This window comes from Balaenoptera musculus, chromosome 13 (assembly GCF_009873245.2).
Source record: "Balaenoptera musculus isolate JJ_BM4_2016_0621 chromosome 13, mBalMus1.pri.v3, whole genome shotgun sequence".
NCBI lineage: Eukaryota > Metazoa > Chordata > Mammalia > Artiodactyla > Balaenopteridae > Balaenoptera > Balaenoptera musculus.
The window spans coordinates 67,544,773-67,566,368 of record NC_045797.1 but is presented as its reverse complement, the minus strand read 5'-3'; the positions used below and the strand labels follow the sequence as shown (position 1 = coordinate 67,566,368).

General features: G+C 49.6%; 1 protein-coding gene across 1 annotated transcript; it reads right to left on the bottom strand.

Annotated features, from left to right (window-relative positions):
* Window positions 1–8,183: 8,183 nt before the first annotated feature.
* On the bottom strand, window positions 8,184–16,710 carry PCARE (photoreceptor cilium actin regulator). Its single transcript, XM_036872424.1, is given in 3 exon segments — window positions 8,184–8,489; window positions 12,966–15,378; window positions 15,381–16,710. Coding segments are annotated over 3 exon segments (3,921 nt in total). The 3' UTR covers window positions 8,184–8,311.
* Window positions 16,711–21,596: the final 4,886 nt, after the last annotated feature.

Sequence of the window (21,596 nt, the reverse complement as noted above, 5' to 3'; positions counted from 1 at the left end):
TGGCAGTGGCTTCGGCCCTGGGGGTGCCTGGTCTGCCAGCTCTCCCCAGCTGGCAGCCCTGGGGTGTCCTGGGTTGGGGACAGAGACTGACTGAGGCCAGGCACCGGAGTCAGAGAGGCTGGACTCAAGTCAGGCACTGTTGCTCCTGGTGTGTGGCCTTGGAGCCACTTGTCAACCTCTCTGATCTTCCCTTATCAATCCAGTGTGTGTGTGTGTGTGTGTGTGTGTGTGTTGTATATGCGGTAAGTGGGTGGGAGGAGGATGACAATATTGCCCACCTTAACGGGGCTATTGTGACGATTAATGAGATAATTCTTGTAAATACTTAACATGAGGCCACGAGCACAGGAAACGCTTGACGAATATTGGCCATTATGTTTCTGGAGACATTGCTTTAGGATCCGGGCCTAGGATCAGCTAGGATCAGGGTCTTGCGGGCTCTGCAGCCCTTGGAGTTGGAGGAGTGGATGTACCTTGGAGATCTGCGGAGCTGAGACCCACTGTTAACTTGTGCTGGGCTTGTTTCAGAGGATGGAGCATGGTCTGCCCTCTCTGCTGGGAAGCTAGGGCTGCTCTTGCCACTGGGGCCCGTCACCTCTCCAGTTGCCTTCTCCCTTCTCCTTACTTGACACGTCCCTCACAGCTACCCTCAGCATCCCCACCCCTTACCCCCGGAGAAATCTGGAAGCTCTTCTCCCTGCAGGCTTGTTCCCTCCCCTCCAAGCCTCCTCTGGCTCTCAGCTGCGGGCAGAATGGCTGGGAGGATCTCCGAGCACTTTCTTGCTGAAAGCATTTTCCTTACACTATAATTTGGTCCTGCCAATAGGAAAAGAAAGGAGAAATGCTGATGGAAAGGGGGATCGTCTTCCATCTCCTGGTAATGGAGGGAGGAAAAGACGCCCCGAGGAGGGAAGACCGGAGGAGGGGTCAGCCTCTAAACGGAGTGTCTGCCGCCTTCCTGGTCCATCATTCTTCTCAACATCTCGTAAGAAAGATATTATTTCTCCCATTTCCCGGTGAGGAAACTGAGCCTCAGAGATGCTTAATAAGCTACCTCAGCCAGCGCGTGGGAATCACTGGGACTCTTGCTCAAGTGCAGACTCTGATTCAGATGGTCTGGGTGGGGCCCGAGATCCTTTGTTTCCAATAAGCCCCCAGGGGATGTCCATGCCACTGGTCTGGCAGGGACCACAATTTGCGGGCCAGGCCTTGGGACACAGCTAAGGAGCGGCTGAGCTTGGATCTGCACTCAGGGCTGTTTGACTCCAAAGCGCCTGGCATGCGCCAGGGTACTCTATGGCTCCCAGATATCGACCTCCCCTTGGGTCAGTCTGAGCCCCTTGAGAGGACCCGTTAAAATCCCATGGTCTCTTGGAGTTAGTGTGGCTCCAGAGTTCTGCCCTAAAACCTTCAGGGCAGAGAGGGTCTGCTGCCTCTGCTCTTATCACCAGGGCTTGCTGCAGACACCTGGCCATCCAACCGTGGCCTTTGGTGGGATAGGATTTGTGCAAATAAATGAAGACCAACCAAATGAGAAATGTGAAGACTCTCTATTCTTCATGGAGCTTGCTATAGCCAGGGAGTCAGCCACAATCTCTCGTGTTCTGGCAGAGACTCAAGGGCAGGTAGAGGAGCGGAAAAAGGGGAAGGTTTCAGGTATGCCATGATTAGTGGAGCTGTTGGCCTGGAGAAAGGTGTAGACGCAGTGTGGATAGTGGCCTGCTGGCCACAGCAGCACCTGTGGTGCTTGTTAAAGTGCAGACCCCTAGGTCGTACTCCAGACCTATGAATGAGAACCCTCAGCCATCCTTACACACCCTCAAGGTCAAGAGCCGGGGGCATAGTCCCAGTGCTCTTAGTGGCTGTTAGGGCTCCAGGCTAGCCCACGCTTGAGAGCCAGCATCCCTAAGCCAGTATTTCCCAAATGTGTTTGATGGAAACGTTTGCTTGGGGAGGAGGGATGAAGACTGGAGGAGGGAGGGAGACAGGCAACGGGGTCCTTGGGGCCTGGGAATCTGATCTGCTCAAGATCAGGCAGGTTGCAGAAGCAGTGTCCTAACTGCCTGTTCCCAGCTGGGCTTCAGGACTCCCCTGGGCAGGCAGGCGGGGCAGCATCTCTGTGCGTACAGGTTGCTCACCAGGTGGGTGTTTCTGAGTCAGGGACCATTCAGGGGGTCCAGTTTTGTCCGTATCATTACTGGGGCTTACTCAGGGGGGCATTATGGCGTCTCTGTATCCTACTACCTGGTGTTTCAGTGAAGAAGGCTCTAACATTTGAAGGTTTTGTTTTGTTTTAATCACAGCTTTATAATTACCTCTCTGTGGGTTGACAGCTGTTATTAGCATCACTTTGGGTTCTCCTTGAGAATTTTTACATCCAGAAAGTGATCCAGCACCTCTGTGGCTGATGTCAGAAGCCGTTAACTAAACAAAAGCTTTAGAATGTCACCAGGTTTTGTAAACACAGCCAATCCTGTCCGCTTCCAAAGGAGAAAGAAAAGCTAGATAAATAATTTTCATGAAGGCAATCTGTTTCCCAGGGTCTATATTTCCTTTCTGTCTCATCCACTGGTTTTTACCGCTTTGGGGCACTGACAATAAAGTGTAAGAGGTGTCTCCAGAATGAGGCTTTGTCTGCTCCTGCCAGAAGGTTTCACCTGGAAGCCCACTTCAGGGGGTCATGGCAATGAGGGACAAATATTTTTTTGAAAAGACTTTTTCATAATGCCAGGGGCAGTTTTACCTTTTGGGGGGGTGGTGGCGGTGGATGAGGAGTGGTTAAGGTGCGTCGAGGGGATTATTATTTTTTTAAATTCTCTTGGAAATTTTGAGCTTCCACCCAAGCTTGTTTAAGAGGAATGGCTAAAACTATAGCTAGACTTTGGCCGGATATGAAAAATTTCCTTTTTGTAAAAACTGGAGAAAACTGAGAATTTCTTCCAGAGAAGTTTGTTGTATCTTTTTCTAGGCTGCCCCCTGGAATAATCTAAATATTGTTGCAGTAGGTGTTAGAACCAAGGCTGGCCAGGGGCTAGGCGACTTGTTCTGCCACTAGCTGGCAATGTGTCTTTGGAGGAAAACATCTGACATCTCTCAGCCTCCCTTTTTTTTTCATCTGTAAAAGACACTGAAAAAATACTTGCTTTGTTCATCTCCTAGGATTTTTTCCCCCAAAGATCAAATGAAACAATGTAGATAATTCTATTTTGAAAAAGTAGAGTGTTAAACACAAAGAAAAAATATAAGTATGACTAACTCCAGTCTTATCCCAGTAAAACCTGCTATTCTGAAGGCATGCCGGTCATTCCTACCAGCTGACTGACAGATCACTTACGACTCAACGTGGGAATAACTAGGAGATTCAGAGACTTAATTTGCTTTTTTTTTTCTGTTTGGTATGTTTGACATATGTAGTTGTGATTGCCAGCTAAATGTTTTAGTCTTTTCACTTTGAAAGACATGGAATTCTTCAAAGAAGGAAGTCAATTCTAGCTGAGTTTGACAGCTGTTTTTAACTTTCTCCAAGGATCAAAGCTCAGATCTAGAGGGAGGGGGAAATGGTCCTGAGTTCTTTTCTTAATCAGAAACTTAGCGTGCAGAGATGGCAGAGATGAACATTAAGAGCGAAGATGGCGGAGGGATTATGAATTCAGTCCCCCCAAATGGCTCCATGAGATGGTTTAGAAAAGGCAGGTTTGCTCACGTCTTGCAGATGGTAGGATAAGTAGATTGGCATTGCTGTCACTGCCGGGTAGATGAAGAAACGAGCCCATATAAGCCAGGTCACAGGGTGGGTTGATGGAGGTGTCAGGCCTCCGGCCCAACCATCAGGAGTGGGAGAAATTCTGGCTCGCAGGGTGACGATCACATTTACCACACCCTTCCTTCTTCCTTCTTCTGCTTCTGTTTCCTTCTTCCTTCAATTCAGGCCTATCAGGTTTGTCTAGGGCCATTACCTCAGTCCTCAGTGCCACCATTCCAGCCAGATTGTTGCCTTGGGTGCTAGACTTCAAGGATGTCTGAAATTACAGCATTTGGAACACAGGCTACCAGGTCGGTTGAATTCTATAGTCACCTGATGCAGGGCCTTCAGACTATCATAAAGTTATGTTCTGAAGTCCATGAGTGTAATCAAGCCAGCAGCGTCCAGGGTCCTCCGTAAAATTGAATTAGAGTCCTGAGTGAATTAACTGTTTGCTCCCCTGCTTGTGCAATGCATCTTTAATGACATTTCATAAAACCATCTGGATGGATTGATGGAACTTTATTTAAACTTCAGGGAGGTACAAAGAGGAAACCATAGTGCCGTATAACATGCTCTGTTAATATAGGCTCAGAACACATTTACTTTATGGCAGTTCAACAGACTTTGATGTGGGGCTACTTAAAAATATATTACCTTTGAAAAGCTTTGCTTTGGCAGACAGAGCGGGTGTTGGCAGCCTGTACGCAGTCAACCAGACGATCAATTGACAGACACGTTGACACAATAATTCATGGCACCTGCTCCCCTGATACATGCAAAACACTGGTTTATTTCAGAAAAAAATAATATATTTCTCAAAATCCCTTTCATTCATGTTGCGGAGTTTATGAGGCGAGTCTTGTCAAACATAAGCGCTTCACAGTGAAGGAAAAGTCTCTCTGGTTTGTCTGCCCTTCATTTTCTATCAACATGGATTATTTTAGGTTCTGAACTGGGTATATGACGTGAGGAAGGAAAATAGATGCTGCGGAAGGAAGATATATTTCATCTTGAAGATTGTATTTATATTTGCAAAAAGCTATCGCTGTTCCACTAGAAGATTATATTTGCTTTTTTACTGCATGAATCCTTTTGATGGAACTAGAAAATTGTGTTGTTCCCCTGGGGCAGCACTCTTTGCTATGTTACTAATGTGTTGGATAAAGAGGGGGCTGGACACCCCCCTCTCCACAGCTCTGGGGTCCCTGTGTGCATGGAGGATGGCTGTAAACCCCCAGAAAGGAGTCGGCCCCAATAAGAATATGGGTATAATATGCACTTCTTAAATTAATCTCCTGTGTGGTCTCCCTCTTGTCTTTATACCCAACATTCCTTCTTGGTTTCTAACTGTGAAGAAAAAGAACAGACACAGGAGTCTTTAATGGGTTGGGTCCATTGGCTTAATTAATTAAACAAGACAAAACAAAACAAAAACACCCTGCTCTCCCTTCCCCCTTGAGCACAGGAAGCGGATTGGGCCCAGCAAGGACGAGGTTATTGGGTGGAGGGGGCGGGTGGGTAAGAGTGACCCATCCGAGAAGCTGTGGAGTGGGGCTTGCCCCTCATGGCCACCGGTAGTGTGCTCTCCGAGGCAGAGCCACAGACACAGATTTGAGGAAAGGCCTGGTCTCAGGAGGGGTGAAACCGTGGATGCCACACAAATGGTCTATTGGGGTGGATTTAATTTCTTTTATACAAAGTCTAATTCACATGTAATTTGGGCTGAGTGTGGTAGTTGGGATTGTAGCCCAAAAAACATATCTTTGACTCATCTGTTCCAGGGCCGGCTTGGCACTGCTTCATCTTAGACCTTTACTGCCTTCCAGCCCCTTGGCCTTAGCAACCCCTCCCCTTTCCCCTCTGGGAAGATAACTTGGGATTCTTGAAGCCTCTGGGTCCTTGGGCATCACGATGGCTACAGCAGCTTATTGTCCCTGCTGCCTGGGCCTAGAGGTTCTGGGTCTCTCGTTACATCACATATGAGGATACATGGCAGCAGCCTGGCCCTGTCCTGGCACAAGTAGGTGCTCAGTGAGTGTAGAGGGGTGAGGAGTATGAACGGCTCCATGGCTGACGGCAGGAATCCTGTGCACCCTGGATCCCTCCGCTGCTGCCTGCAGGACAGGAGGGGTGGGTGTTGGCTGCTGTTTGCCAGCCTAGCTTGGGGTGCTGGTCGGGGGAGCCTCTCCTCTCAGAGAACCTCCTGCCGGGCACCCTCATGAAGGCAGCGGTGGTTCATTCCAGACCCTTCCAGGGCATTCGCTCTGATGCTGACCCCCTCCGTGACATACGATGCTGCCTGGCTCCCAGCTGCCCACTTCTGCCTCATGCCACTGCAGCTGGGTACCCTCAGCCACACCCACACACTCAAACCAGCCCCAAACCTCCAAGACCCTGCAAGGGGGGGCCTGGGCTGGAGACCCAGAACTTCCCGTTCTTGTGGATCTGGCCCCCACTTCTCATCCAGTCACTTAGACTTTTTATCATCCCTGGGGTTACATCCCCACGTTGCGTCCCAGTTGCATCACCTGGGTCCCTGTCCAGTCTCCTGGCAGCTGGGGTTCTGCTTTGCTTCTTCAGACCACCAGGAAGCCGGCCTCGAAACCCTAGCACCGGGCAGGTCCCCTTTCTGACCAATTCTCTTACCTCTGAGCTGGATTGCTTCACACTGCTTGCTTCCTTCCTGAAAGCCAGCCTACGGGGCCCAGACCTCGTTACCCACGCTGCCGGCCTAACCATGCAGGGAGACAGTCCAGCTCTCTCTCAAGCAAGTTTCCTGAAGCTGGCTGTTCTCACACACTTACCTGGGCCTGGGTGGCTGAATTTCCTCCTGTGTCCTGCAGCCCAGGCAGTTCCCTGGGCCCAGCCTCCAGCCCCTGGGTGTGGCTCTGCCCCCGCTGTGGCCTGAGCTCTGCTCTGAGGATTAGTGCAGCTACACAGCAAATGTGAGCACCCAACTGGGTGTGTACAGACATTTCCCAATAGAGGGGTGGGTTGTGGTCCCTCTTGGTAGTTTAATCAACTGTTCCTTGAGTGCCTTGGAAGAGATTGTTCCTGTCACCCCTGTCTGAATAACTGGACAAGTCAAGGTGGGGATCATTTACTTGGAGCCACGGCCTATCCCTGGGGGAGGGAGCTTAGTCCTCAGGACCCAGTTTAACATGTTCTTGAGTCATGATCTACTTCAACAAGAAAGGACTTGAAGTCTATAATTTTTCCAAACTTAACAAATCAGCTTTGAAGCAGATGTGGAGGATTGTCCCTTAGCTGTACCCTGTGGGTGAGAATTCTTGTCTTTTGACAACCCACTGAGCTGGCATTGAATCACCCAATTACTGCAAATTCTTTTCTAAATAGAAAGCACTCCACAGCCTCCAGTGGAAAAATTCCAAATTCTGCAGCAAATATCTAGCTCATTGGCAGAAGCAGGTTTTGGGCATGAACAATGGTTCTTCACTTCAGTTTCAACTCCAGCAGAAGTTCTGCAGATGACCTGGGAATAACGTTGGCAGAGAAGCCCCTGGGGGAGACTGGTGTGTGTGTGTGTGTGTGTGTGTGTGTGTGTGTGTGTGTGTGTGCGTGTGTGCCTGCCTTACCCACACGTCCTTCTGAGCTTCAGCCCCCACGGGATGCAGAGAATAGGCTGCTTTGTTTGGGAGGCTTGGTTGTACCCGCTCAGCCTGAGAGGCATGTGGGTGCATGGGGTCGAGCATCTGAGACATGCCTCTGAGACAGGCTTAGCCGGAGAGGCAGCAGGGCTGCACTGATGGGCTGGAAGCTTTGCTTTTAGGGCTTTGGAGCTGAGCTTGGGAAGGAGAAGAAGGAGGGTGGATGGAGCTGTGTGTCTTAATGCCAATTCAGGCTTCTTATCTCTGGAGCATTCAGCTTCTAAACAGAGCTCATAATGGGCACATAAAAGCTGTGCCATTATTTAACCTTAAAAAACAAGAAGAAGCTTTCCACTTGTACAAGTACATACATATGCTTGCAAATGGAGTGATGGAACAGTCAAGGGCAATGAAATGTTCAAAAAAATAGAAAGGAATGAAAGACAATAGATTCTAGTGCCAGGCACACCTGTTCACGTTTTACTCTGTTCTCTTCCTAGCTGTGTAACCTCAGGCAAGGCACTTGGGGGAGTGAACGGACGAGAGGTGCTTTGGTTTTCTCATCTGCAAAAACCAGGAGAATGCTATCTGCTTCATTCACTGTTGAAAGAATTAAATGGTTTCACAGAGCTAACCCGGGTAAAACACCTGGCTCATCAAGCACGTGGTAAATATTGTTTCCTTCTAAATTAAGACCAGCACTTGAAGGATTAAAGCGTGTCATTGTGGGGTCCAAAGTTATAGTTACTCATTGAACCCCAAGGCAAACCAGGATCTAGGATTGCTAACAGTGATTGTTTAGAATTTAGGAGAGCCTCTGGGCAGTGCCCTTTCCAGGCCTTTCCTACCTCTCAGGAGGAGTTTGGTTGGCCCACCCTCTCTGGGGTTGTCTGAGGCCTGGCTGTCACCCTTGCCTTCTGGGGTGACTGGCATCAGTGTGACTCAGGCGGCCAGCCCGTCAGGCCACTTCCTTCTGCTGCGGCTTGTCCTGGGCGTGGCTGGCGCTGGCCTCCCGCTGCAGCCCGTGGCCCAGCACGCAGAGCTCTGGGGGCGGTGCACCCCTGCTGCCGCCCTTCGGTTCTGGGGCACAGGGACTGTTCCACGGCTCTGTGTCCTTGGGGCCCTCCTCGCTGCTGCTGCAGAGAGAAAGCACAGGTGCCAATCAAACCCTCCTCGTTCCTTCTGGCCCCGCCCCATCTCCATTCTGTCTCTCTCAAGCCCTCCCATCTGTGTCACCCACAGACCTGGTGGACTCTTGGTGCCAGGCCTCTGCCTTTCTGTATCAGCTTTGCCTGCTGGTGCTGTCCTTGTGGGTGTCTGCTGTGGCTGGGCACCGTGAGAACCAAGCTCCTGGTGTTTCAGAGGACAGGCTGAGTCCTGTTCTCTCTTGGGATGCCCAGATCCTGCTGCTGTGAGCAAAGCAGCTCCCTCAGGAACTCGGGAGCCAGGCCTTTATTTTGTTTTTGTTTTAAAAGCACTTCTTATTTAATAAAGAGCTAGGCTTAGCTAGTTGAATCAAAAATAACACCAACAATAACAGCAAAAAAAACCCCTGCTTTGCTCAGCTGCCACCCTTTTCCTGAATGGAGTAAAATGAAAACTTCTTGGCCCAGACCTGGCATTTGGCTAGAATAGAGCTTCCCAGCTGCTGAGTGCCACAGTGAGAGGGGCTCTGAACAGAGAGGGACACCCAATGTGCTCTGGGAGCACAGAATGGAGGGTGGTCACAAGCACGGAGCAAGTTTAGGCCAGATGGGGGACCAGCTCGGGAAGCCACACTGGCTACGGGCAGCCAGGCTAGCCTCACGAAGACCGCGTGGAGGGTGGAGTCGGCTGTCTGGGTTCGAGTCCTGGCCCTTCCACTTACTAGCTGTGTGACCTCTAGCATGTTGATTAATCTCTCTGATTCTCAGTTTCCTGCTTTGTGAAAGGGAGATAGTAATAATACCAATCTCATAGGACACTCAAAGTTATCAATATTGGATGACACATGGAAAACTCTCCGCACACTAACCAGCATATGATAGGTGCTCACTAAATTGTCGGCTGTCACTGGTGCTGTTTTGTAGTAGGACTAGGAAGTCACACCTGCAAGGGACCTGAGGGACCACCCTGTCATGTGACAGGTGGGCACCTGAGGCTCAGAGCCTCTCCATCAGTCACCTCAGGACCAGGACTGGCCCCAGCTCCCCACACGCACAGACCAGAAGCCCTTCTCTCTGCCCACGACGGCACCTTCTTGACTGTATTATGACTGTGCTCGGCTCTGCGTGCTTAGGCTTACGTGGGACGTCCAACCAGTGGAGGACAAGTTTGAGTTTGGATCCTAACAAGATCAGGGTGGCAGGAATGGTGGGGGGAGGTGGGGTGGGCACTGACACTGGCCGTCATACGTGGTTTTCAGGCAGTGAGGAACCCACCCTGTTCCTTAGAGCCGGTCTCATCTATGTCAGCCTCTGGCCCCATCGTAAGTCCCTGCAGGACCCAGTGATTTGTGGGCCACAGCTCCCACCTTATTTTTTCTTCTGCCTGTGCCCCTTTTGAGCAGAGGGAGGCATGACCCTTTGCTGCTCCCAGACTGGAGCAGCTGGCAGGAATGGGAGGGGCAGGCCCAGGGGACAGGCTGTGGCATGCAGTGTTAGTGGAGGCTGACACCGAGGTGTGACGCAGGATTTGGTTCTTGAACCGTGTCTTCCCCGCCCCCAACCAGGTCCCACATATGCATGAGGCTCAGGCCAGGAGGTCGACTGTTTTGGTTGCCATACGGCCGTGGTTCCACCTGTTCCCAGACCTGCTGGGGAGCCAGGCTGCCCAGGTCTCCAGGAAACGGGGTCAGGGGGCTGCAGAGAGACCCTGACTGGCAAAGATTAAAAGCACCGCATTTAGCGGAGCAAGTCTGGGCACACTGAGACCTGGTTAGAGACAGGTGCCTTCACCTGGGGATTCAACACGTAAATAACCCTCGAAGCTCAGTAACAGAGCTTCCTGGGGAAGCCCCCAAGGACTGCGCCCAATCCCCGGGCCCCAAGATGGGGAAGATATCAACACCATCAGTTTTTCTAAAAAAGGGGCACGGGATGACCTGCAGGGGATCAACACCAGACACAGGCCAGTGCATCCTGCAAGCCTGCCTCGGCTGCGAGATACGATGGGCAGGGCTGTCCCTGCAAGTCCCTGCTTGGGGAAACAGCCTGTAGCAGTTTCTGGCTCTTGGTCACTGGCTTGTTGTCTTGTTGCATGATCTTGGGGGAATCATGCTCAGTTCCCTGGCATTGTTTCCCATACGCAGGAGGGCAGAAAAAAATGCTTGTCATCTCCAGAGCCGCAAAAGCCCTCCTCTTACAGCTGGTGCACTTCTGCTCCCAGACGCTAATTTTACAGGGCTGAGTGGGGAGTGGGGTGTGTATCTGGGGAATAAGCATTTCCCCATCACATTCATCACGTGCTCACAGTTTCACAGTCTGGAACAGTTTAGAGGTGTGGTCTGACCGGGAGATAGGGGAATGGCTGTCATTCTGTGACCTTCCGCGTGACCTTGGGAAGGCTCCTCTTTATGAATCCTCTTCCCTCTTTCAAGCTACAATTACTCCCCACCCCACCTCATCTCTCTGAATATTGAGATTCAGGACATATAACAACCTTTAAGGCCGCCCTATTCCAAGGAGAAACCTGAGAGAATAGCAGTATTTTCTCCTTGAACAATTTTATGTTGCTTTATTATTGCTCCTGCTGTTTTAAAGTGTTAGTGTTTTTAATTAATGCCATTTTATTGTCCTTGTTCTCTCAAGCTCTTCTCCTGAAGGGCACAGTTTTAGAAATCTAATAACTGAATAAATGGCTAGCGTGAGGAATAATGCAATAACATTTATAGAGGTTCTCAGATGAAAGGCACTGTGCTGCAGGAAGCTCATTTTAGATTTAAGAAAAGAGCAACGTTACATGAAGATTCTCGCAAAAATAATCAATATTTCATTTCTTTCAAGTGGCTGGGGAAGTTTCTATAACTATAATCATGCACAACTTTCCAGAGATAATATCTTTATTTAAAATTGACTGCCGAGTACTTTGTGGAAAATCTACCATTTATGCCAGGACAGACTGTGAAGTCTGTAACACATATCGCTCTGGCAGAAATTAACTTCTGATTTACACAACTGTGGGCAATGCAAAGATAGCAAGGACTGCTGTGGGTTGAGCTTTGTCTGATATGATATCAAGACACATTGATAAGAATTCCTCTTTAATCGACCTCAGATTTACGTTTTTCTCCCCATGCCACAATTTGGGAAAAGATGTGTGTCCCCGTAAACTCTGTAAAATAATCACACCACCATTCGAGTCCTTTCAACTCCCAGGCAATGGCTATACTTTGAGTCATGCCCCCTGTCTGCAGGGCTGGGCCAAGGACATGCAAGTCAGCTACCCCTCATGAGAAAGGCACACGTAGAACTCAGCTGGCCCAGGGCAGGCATGGCAGCCCTTCCGCCTGGGTTCTGGTGCTCAGTGCTCATGGAGAGTCTTATTCTTGCTCTATACTCCTCTGAAAGGGGAGATGGAGATGAGGCTGGATTGGAGGAGAAGTGGGGGCAGGTCCTCGGGAGTATGGGGAAGCCAGACTTTCATATTCAATACCTCCAGGACCCGCTGTTTGTTAAGGTGTGTCCCCTGGGTGCCTCCCAGATCCTTTTGGGGGCGGGGGGCGGGGGGGTTGTGTCCACGTGGTCAAAACTATTTTCATAATAATACTAAGATGTTATGTGCCTCTTTCACTTATTCTTTCAGGAATGTAGAGTGGAGTTTTCCAGACTACGTGATGTGTGATATTACAACAGATTGACTGTGGACAAAGGTCTGAGAGTCCAACTGTCTTTCTGTGAAGCCCACACCCTAAAGAGATTTGTAAAAGTATAAGACAGTGCCACTCCTTTTGCTCAATTTTTTTGTTGTTGTGGAAAATATAGTTACTTTTCATTAGGGTATAGTTTATGTTAACACAGAATGGGGTCGTTTTTGTTTTTTCAATTAATAAATATTTTAAACATCTCTCAATTTTAATTTGTAACACAGTAAAAAGCGATAGATTGCAACGCACATATGCGAAGGCTCCTTGGGGGTCTCGATTTTGAAGAGCTTAAAGAAGTCCTGGGACCAAAAACTTTGAGCACCTCACACTAAGATGCTGGTCTATTGCCGTAAACCAGGAAAGATAGAAATCAGGCTGCTGGCTCCAGACAGGTGACAATGACTCAACTTTGGGGGTCAAATCACTTCACCTCAGTTTCCCCAAGTGTAAAATAAGGGGCACATGGGGTTGCACTAACCTGATTGTTTTAAACTTTTTTTTTTTTAATTTAAAAATTTTTTTTTAAACTTTAATATAGCAGAGCCCCTTGCAATTAAATCTTTCTCGGGAACATGAAGTGTGTAACAGATGAAAGACGGTTGCTTAAGCACTGGGGACTGGGAGACAGGACATTCCTAGACCCCTCTCCCAGCTGCTCTTCTCTTGGAGCACAGTTTGAAAACTACTGACCCAGATGAGCCTAAGGGCCCATCAGCTCTATCCCAATAACTCTACCCCTCCAGGGCTGTGGCCCGAGGACTCTCCTTACCTGCTCTGGCCAAGCTGGGATTCACAAGCGTCACTGGTGGTGCCCGGGGCAGGCAGGTGGAGGCGGATGCCCGGCCGGCAGTCAGAAGCTGTCCTTCTGGTGAAAGGCTGAGGGTTGAGGGCACACAGAGCTGTCCCTCGCTGTGAGTCCGCCCTCAGTCGTGGCCCTGAGCTGCTCCTCCAGCATCCTGTCGGGGTCCCACAAGGACCCCCAGCTTCAGGTGGCAGCGATGGCGGGGTGAGTTGGGGTACTGTTGAGAATGGTGACTTAGCTTCAAACAGAGAGGAGGTGGCTGGACAGAAAATGGAACATGTGTTCCCAGATGCTTTGGCCGTGGCTGCCCGACTATCTTCAGAATCTCTTGTTTCCTTGGGCCCCTGACTGGGAGACGCTGGTGGAGATGGGGAGGGGCCAGAGGCAGGGGAACTGGCTTCTGCGCACTGGGCAGGGGGGCCGGAGACCTTGTGCTGAGCGGGTGGGCTTGCTGAGGGAGGGGTGGACAGTTTGTGCTGGGGGGGAGGGGAAGCTCGTTTCTTCACTGTTGGGGGGCTTAGCACCCTGGGGCTCACTGGAGGGCTGAGCGGTGGGCTGGGGGACCTGTGCACACAGGGTGCACTTGGCTGGGCAGGTCTGTGAGTGGAGGGCAGGCTTGAGTGCCTCTTGCCCACTCTGGGCGTCCAGTGCGCCCTTGTGGGAGAGGCCTTCCTGACCAGCGCGGGGCTTCTATCTTGGTTCTGCCTTGGGGCCTCGGGAGAATGTGGCCCTCGCACTGGCCTGGCCAGGCTGGGTTCCGAGGTCCTGTTCTGCCCGGACGTGTGGCTGGAGTGGTGCCAGTGGATGACCTTCCGGGGATGCTTGGAGAGGCCTGTGGCCCTGTCCGCTCGTGCCTGACTCTGGGCCCTGCTGCCCGGCACCTCTGGGTTTCCGCTGGCGGCTGGTGGGGGGCTGAGGTCCAAGGCGAGCTTTCCGGGATTGCAGCCTCTCTTGCTGCTCCCTGGTTCTGCGCTGCGGGCCCTGGCGAGGGTGGCCGTGCTCTTGCTGGGCAGCAGGTCAGAGGGGCTCATGGCGGCTCTTAGCTTTGGGGAAGCCCACGTTCTCCGGGCAGGGCCAGCCCCTCCCAGCCCTGGCACGTCGGTCCTTTCAAGGGAGCTCTCTGCGAGATTGCTGCTTTCTGGGGGCTCCAGGGAAGTGAATGATTTGTCCATCAGGATTTCCAGAGGCGGCGGAGGGAGATGCTCCAGGTTCGCCTCTGTTTCACAGTTGAGGTCCTCGCTCTTGGATGTTTCTGCTGTGAGCAGAGGGGGAAAGGTGGGAGCAAAGGGCCTCCAGCCCGGGCCCATCCTGAGAGATTCTCCACCTGCTGCTGGAGAAACTCGAGGCTTTGGATACAAAGGGGCAAGTCCCCTGTAAATGGGGAATCTGGGAGGCATGGTGGGGACCCCCCACTTCCTGGGGCAGGGGCTCAGCCCAGAGCCCTTGGAATCCCCCAGTGTCCTTAGACCCTCGGTGGGACTGAAAGTTTCAATGAGTTTCTTGACCGATGTTCTGGTAGGACAGCTCCTGATGTTCCAGTCCCGGGCCCTGGGAGCCTCACTGGCCCTCTCACCTGATGGGATGACGTTTGGAAGCCCCTCAGCTTTTCCCTGCCAGGGCTGTTCTCCCTCAGGGCGGGGACAGCATTTCTGCAAGGTGCTCTGACTTGGCAAAATGCTGAAGTTCTTGGTGAGGGATGCCTTCAGCTTGCTGATGGTGCTGCTTGGGGTGACCTTGCAGCAGTTGTCGGGCCTCAGCGCTGCTGTCCTGGGTTGCAGAACCTGCTTCTGGCTGTGCCCCTGCTGTTGGGTGCCCCGGGTGCAAAGCGCCTCCAGCCTCTGGCTGAGGTCTCTCTGGACCCTCTGCAGCTCCTGGAGGGTGGGATCCTCCACGTGGCTCTTCAGACACCCCTCAGATTGGGACCTCCTCTGCCTTGAGGGGGCCTTCCTGCTGTCGCTGGCCGTGTTCGGTCTTGGGGGCACCATGGTTCTCTCCTCTTCCTCAGTCCATTCCTGGTGCTCAGAGGGCACGGGGACAAACTTGATCCTTTCACTGATTGCTTCCTTCATCTTCAGAATCATTTCCTGGTCCTGGGGGCTCCTAAGCCTCCGGGGGTGTGGCTGAAATGGGCTTTCGGCACCGGCGGGTGAAGACCGAGGCCTTGCATGGGAAGCGTGTCCCTGCCACGCACGCGGACTCAGGCAACTCTCTTTGTCTTCCTCCTCCTCTGGGCTGCTGTCCTCACCTTCACTGAGGGGCGGAGTGTCCATCAACCTGGAGCCTTTAGGAAAGTGTGCTTCCCTGGAGATCCTGATCCCAGGGGAATCACACGGAGCAGGTTGGCCCAGCCCCCAAGGCCTGGAGGCAGTATTTCTGGGCCTGTGCTGGAGGGCCAGGGGCTCCCTGGTCCACCCTGCACTGCTGGCTGAACTTTTGCTGTAAGAGGCCTTGAGAGCGGGCAGTCCTGGGGTCTCGCTGAACCCATCCAGAATGGACCGTGCTGCCAGGTGTGTCTTGACAGCCTGGCCTCCGCTGTGGGTGAAATCGCTGGCCTCCATTCTGCAGGCTCCAGCACGAAGTCCCAGCTGGCTTGCTTGCCCAGCTTGTCTGCCAGCTGCACGGACTCATTGTCAGCACCAATGCCACTGTCCTCAGAGCACAAGGGTAGACCCTGCACTTCAGGGTCACTGTGGCCACTCGCTAAGCTCTCCAGGTGCCCCAGAACCCTTAGGAGGCGTTCATCCGCACCCTTCTTCTTGCTCAGCTTGTTTCCCAGGTGGCCTGCGGCGCCGTGGAAGTAGCGGCCGGAGCCCTCCAGGAGGCTGTCAGAGAGCGAGGCCACCGTGCCGCTGAGCGCCCGCAGCTTGCTAACTGTGTACTGCAGAAGCTGCCGCAAGAGATCTGGCTGCTTCTGGGGCTCTCTTTTCTTCAACGGCCAAGCCAGATCCTCCTTAACTTCCTGGAGGAGCTCTTCTCCGTCCTTGGAGATTTCCCCCAAGAGCTGGTTGACCTCATCAAAACACAGCAACAGGAAGCCGACCATGGGCTGCAGCAGCTCCTGGGTCTGTGTGGCGCGATGGGTGATGCTCAGAACTGCTTCGTATTTGGAGAGGCAGGTGTGCAGATAGGTGTAAGCACGCTGGTGGGCCTTCACCAGGGGCTCAGGGAAGTCTACTTTGTCTTCAGACTCGTGGGCAGGAAGGATGGTTTGGCAGTAATGGCTCTGTTTGCTCGACCTGTGACATTTTGGCCTCTTTTCCCATTTGGAAGTCTCCTGGGTATTACTTTCTTCACTCTCTTCCCCAGAAAAGACCGCCCCTTGTGGTCCATGGGAACTCTGTCTCTTGAATGGAATGTCTGTAGTCACGTAGCTTTGTGATTTGTTCAGCTGGGATGGGGAGGTTTTGGTTTCTGGGATCAGTCCTTCCATATCTTTCCTTTTGCCTGAAGTGGGATCTCTGGTGAGCTGACAAAGACTTTCAGCCACGGACTGGATCCACCTGGGACTTTGCTGCTCTTCTGCTGGCCTCTGTCCCTGGGACGAGCCCCCTCCAGAGTCATAGCAGGTGGAGTTTTGAACCAGCAAAGGGATGGAGCATCTTTCACTGGCCCCCTGACATCCTGGCAGAATTGCTTTGGGCTTTTTAAAAAACTGGATGCCACTCTTAGCAACGCTGTTAACAATATCGCTGTGGGAAGGTGTACATCCCATGATGTCAGCTTGTAGTCATCTCCCATCTGCAACCCTCGCAATTTTCAGAGAATTGTATTCAAAACAGGAACAAAAGGCAGTCTTACTAGTCCATCCAGGCAATTTCCAAGCCAGAATCCTTTGAAGTCCAAGGTGCAATGTCCTAAACTTGGAACCGGCTTTCTTTACTTCCTTGGTCCCATCGTGTAGAGGTAGTGATGCTGCCGCCGTTCTGGTGTTGTTCTAAGTTTTGAACCCTCTGCTGCTGGTGAGCAACAGGGCAGTTCTAGAGGACTTCAGTCCCGTGGATTACGGGACTGTATTTTGCTCGTGTCCTGACAGATGTGCATGGCAAGTGGAACTTTAAGCCTATTAGGTTAATCATGCCCTAGCCAGTCAGCACTCACAGTGTGTTCTAATATAGAACTCAGCATTTACTATCTTGGGAAGTGGATTATTTTTGCACGTGCTTATGTTTTTAATTCTGTTCAGATGCCTGCCATATGAAACCTAGAGAAATGAGCCATAATTGCAAAAGGCTCTGGAAGAGACACATTTGTGGAGGGGAAGCGAGGGCTCACCGTTTATGAATCCTGGCAGAGAAGTGACTTTCACAGTTTAATAAGGGCAAATCAGCCGAGTGTGCTCCAACCTGCTGCCATCCAGAAGACCCCAAAACTGCACAGTAGCTGGGAATTGAGGCGGTACATTGTTGTTTGTGTGGCTTATAAAAATACTACGACTTTCTAGTGCTGGAGGACATCTCTAAATAAGACAGGGAATGAAGAAGGCTTTCCTCTACCCTAGAAAAGGGAGGTAGATCTCAGGGAGCCTTGGAGGGGAAAGCAGAAAAACTCTCCATCATATAAAGCTCAAGGCCGGTCCCTGTGAACTGTAGGGACTCAGGGAGACAATGCTCCCACAGGAAAAGGCTTTTTATTAAACCTTCCTCATAGGAAAATAAGCTAAACCTGGGCAGTGGAGAGCCATTAGGAGTAGAACTTCAGGGAAAAATGTATTTTCCTTTTCAAGCCCAGCTTCTACTCAGTCTGAGCCTGGTACTCTTGCCCATGGCTAAGGTAGCAGCTGCCCATTTAAAACCTCCTTTAACACTTTCTTTGCTGTCAGTAAAGTCTAGAGCAGGGGTTTGAAGTTGGGAGACTTGAGTTTAAATACTGAGTTCTTCTCCTTTTAGTTGGGGGAATTTCCACAAGTGATTTAACTTCCCTGGGGCAGAACTCATCTTTGAAATGGGGATAGTGATATCTACTTCATGGAGGTGTTGGGGGGATTAAGTCAATTGTCAGCTAATGCTAGGCAAGTGCTTGGCGCGGTGCTTGGTAAGAGGTAGGTACTCAAGAAAAAAAAAAAAAAAGGAATTCCTTATTCCTTTCCCCCTGGCATCTAAGTCACTTATAATAAAAGTCATGAGAAAATTCATTAGTTTGTCCAGGACCAAGCCCTAGTTCTTTCCTGAATTGTCTGGAAATAACTGACTGATGATGGCTTAGAGCCCCAGATCGGGTTTTTGCCATTCTACGTCTGTGCAGATGGCTCTGTGCTTGGCACACTGATGCCTCAGGACTTTCCTAAGGCCTCATTGTGTCATTTCTCTGTTCTTGAACACACAATAATTCCCACCAACTGCAGGAGGAAGAGAGGCTTTGATTTAACCATTTCATATTTTTGGTTATTTAGCTCGTGGACAATGTTTAATTTTCCTAATAGAAAAAAGATTGCATCGAGCATCTCCTGAAGTTGCTGAGAATGGAGTTATATTCTGGCTTTACAGTTTTCATTTTCTCTCACTGAGCCCCATACAACCAACGAAAATAACACAGTGGGTTTTAGGACTTAGGGATCCCTCTTCTGCCGGGAGCAAGCTGCAGACTGGCTACCAGCCTGTGTGCAGAGAGCCTGGGGCCTAGCACAGTCCTATGCCCCAGAGTGCTTAATTAATCAAGTTCTCGGATCTGTTTATTTGAAGCAGGACTCATGGGAAACACAAAGCTGACTCAGTGCCTGGGGGCGAACTGTGTTACGCATCAAAAAGTTGTTTCATTTGTCACAGCCTGGGCTGGCCCAGTAAACAAGCACGCCATGTGGGAAGATTCTTCTCTCTTCCATTTAACACAGTGCAAAGCTCATCTGAAGGGTTCTTTATGTAAGTTCTTCCTCCTCTTCGGATTTGGTCCCCTGCTTGAATCATCTTTGTGAAAACTTTTGATCTAAGTGACTAAAATTATTTCCAAACCAATAATCAAAATAAAAGTATTTGCCCGGAGGATCAGCTGTCAGATAGCTCTGTGCCTTATAGACTGGTTTTCTTGACTATTCCAAATAATTTAGGAAGCTCTTTATTCACTGCCTCTCATTTCTCATTAAGACTCGCTTTTGTTTTTCTTTCTTTTCAAACTGGTGTTGCTTCAAATTAAAAAAAAAGAAGCATTACTTTCAGTGGGAATGTAAAATGACCAACTACTTTGGAAAACTGTTTAACAGTTAAACATACACCCACCTTCTGACCCATCAATTCTACTCCTAAGGATTTACCCAAGACTATTGAATGCCTAGGTCCACAAAAGGGACTGGTACAAGAATATCCATATTAGCTTTATTCATAATAGCCTCAAACTGGAAACAATCCAAATGTTTGTCAATAGGGAAATAAATAAATTTGGCAGTGGAATACTTCCTAGCAATAAAAGGAACAAACTATTGAAATACATAACGACATAAACTTAAAAATTATTATGCTGAGTGAAACCAGACATAAAAGAGTATATACGGAATAACTCCATTTATAGGAAGTTCAAGAATATACAAAACTAATCTATAGTTACAGAACTCAGAGAAGTAGCTACCTCTGGTAAAAGTTATTAACTGGATATGGGCATGAGGGAATTTCTTAGACTAATGGAAATGTTCTATATCTTGACCTGGGTAGTAGTTACATGGGTATATGCATAGGTAAAAATTCCTTGGGTGTACACTTAAGTTTTGCATTTTATGTGTGTTAAAACACACACACACACACACACACACACACACACACACACACACCCCTAACTAAAATGCAATATTGTATACTTTACTTTGTGCCTAAGAGAGTCCCAGCTATAATATTCTTGGTCTTGGAAAAGGGTCCCTGTATTAGTTGTCTATTGTTGCATAACAAATAACCCCCAAATTTAGCAGCTTAAAACAGCAAACATTATCTCATTATGAAACGTTATGTTTCTGTGGGTCAGGAATGTGGGAGCAGCTCCCTGGATTGTCCTAAGGGTCTCTCATGAGGTTGCAGTCAAGGCATCAGCCCGGTTTGCAGTTATTTGAAGGGTAGACTGGCACTGGTTGATTTGCTTCCAAGGTAGCTTTTTCACATAAGTGTTGACAGAGGTCTCAGTTCCTTGCTGGATGTTTGCAGGAGGCCTCAGTTTCTCATCATGGGGACCTCTCCATAGGGATGTTTGAGTGTCTTACAACATGGCAGCTGGCTTCTCCCAGAGTGAAAAGTCCAAGAGAGAGCAAGGAGGAGGCCACTCTGTCCTAATTTCAGAAGCCAAAAACACCTTTACTTGCTTCACATTCTATTCTTTAGAGGTCAATCAAGGGACTTCCCTGGCGGCCCAGTGGTTAAGACTCTGAGCTTCCACTGCAGGGGGCGCGGGTTCAATCCCTGGTCAGGGAACTAAGATCGTGCATGTTGTGTGGTGCGGCCAAAAAAAAGGAAGTCAATCAATAAGTACAGTTCACACTCAAGGAGGGAAAAACTAGGCTCCACATTCAAAAGGTCACTAAATTTTTTTTTAAGATCTGGACATATTATAGGTCAAACCATGACATCCAAAACATAACTATGTACAGTAAACCTTTGTTTACTAAGGACTCGTCATTGCCCTTCAACATGTCAAATAAGTTCCACCCCATTTTTTTTCATGTGACCCTGAACTAATTGGTCAGCAAAAGATGGTTCTCATGTGACACTGATTCTGAGCCAAGACTGAAGTTCATTTAAGCAACCTGAAAAAACGCCTTATTTCTCAAATTCTGTCAGCATCGCCAGTGAGCTCTCCTGAGCCTTCAAAACTAAGAAAAATTTTCCACTAGCCAAGCCTAGGGCATAGTTTGTCCTTCAGATCTGAAGGAATGTTCTTTGCAACACAGTTTCCTGCTCCAGATGTGAGATGAGGCAATAAGCAAGCAACTACTGTGGTGAGCTAACAGGAAAAGGGAGCTAGCGGCTGGTTCCAGACACTGTGGTAGGCACTTTACGTATATCATTTCACTAGCTTGCCTCCCCTGCTTTGCTGAGGAGAACCAGTAACCATCATTAAAAAATTAATCTGGCTACTGTTACGCACCTTAGAGTAATCCATCCAGAGGTGCTCATGTGATAGACAATTCTGTGGAAACCAGCACGTGACATTCAGGTGTCTGCTCTAACTGGCTTCTGATTTGGTGATCATATTAGAGACCCCTGTTTCTTTTCACCAGTTCTTATTCTGTATGTCTTATTGTCTGAATCAGGAGTTACGCAGGCCTCTCATTGTACTTCTGGGGGTTGACTGTTTAAGTCTTTGAGTTGCCGCTGAGGAGCCCCCAAAATAAGTGTCATCTATATTATGTAGCCTATATTTGGCATCAAAGTATCTTAAATGTACTCTCCAAATTTGGCAAAAATTTATCCAGTTTTGTTTTGTGTGTGTTTGTTTTGTTTTGTTTTTGGTATGATAAGGGTAACTTGTTTTATTGAAATAGATTAAATTCTTCCCTAAAAATTAGATATTTACTGTAGGGTATGCGAACTACTGTAACAAGCAACCCCCAAATCTCAGTGACTTAACACATGAAGAGTTACTATTGTTTACCCAATGCCAAGGTAGAAGTTCTTAGTTGGGTTGCTG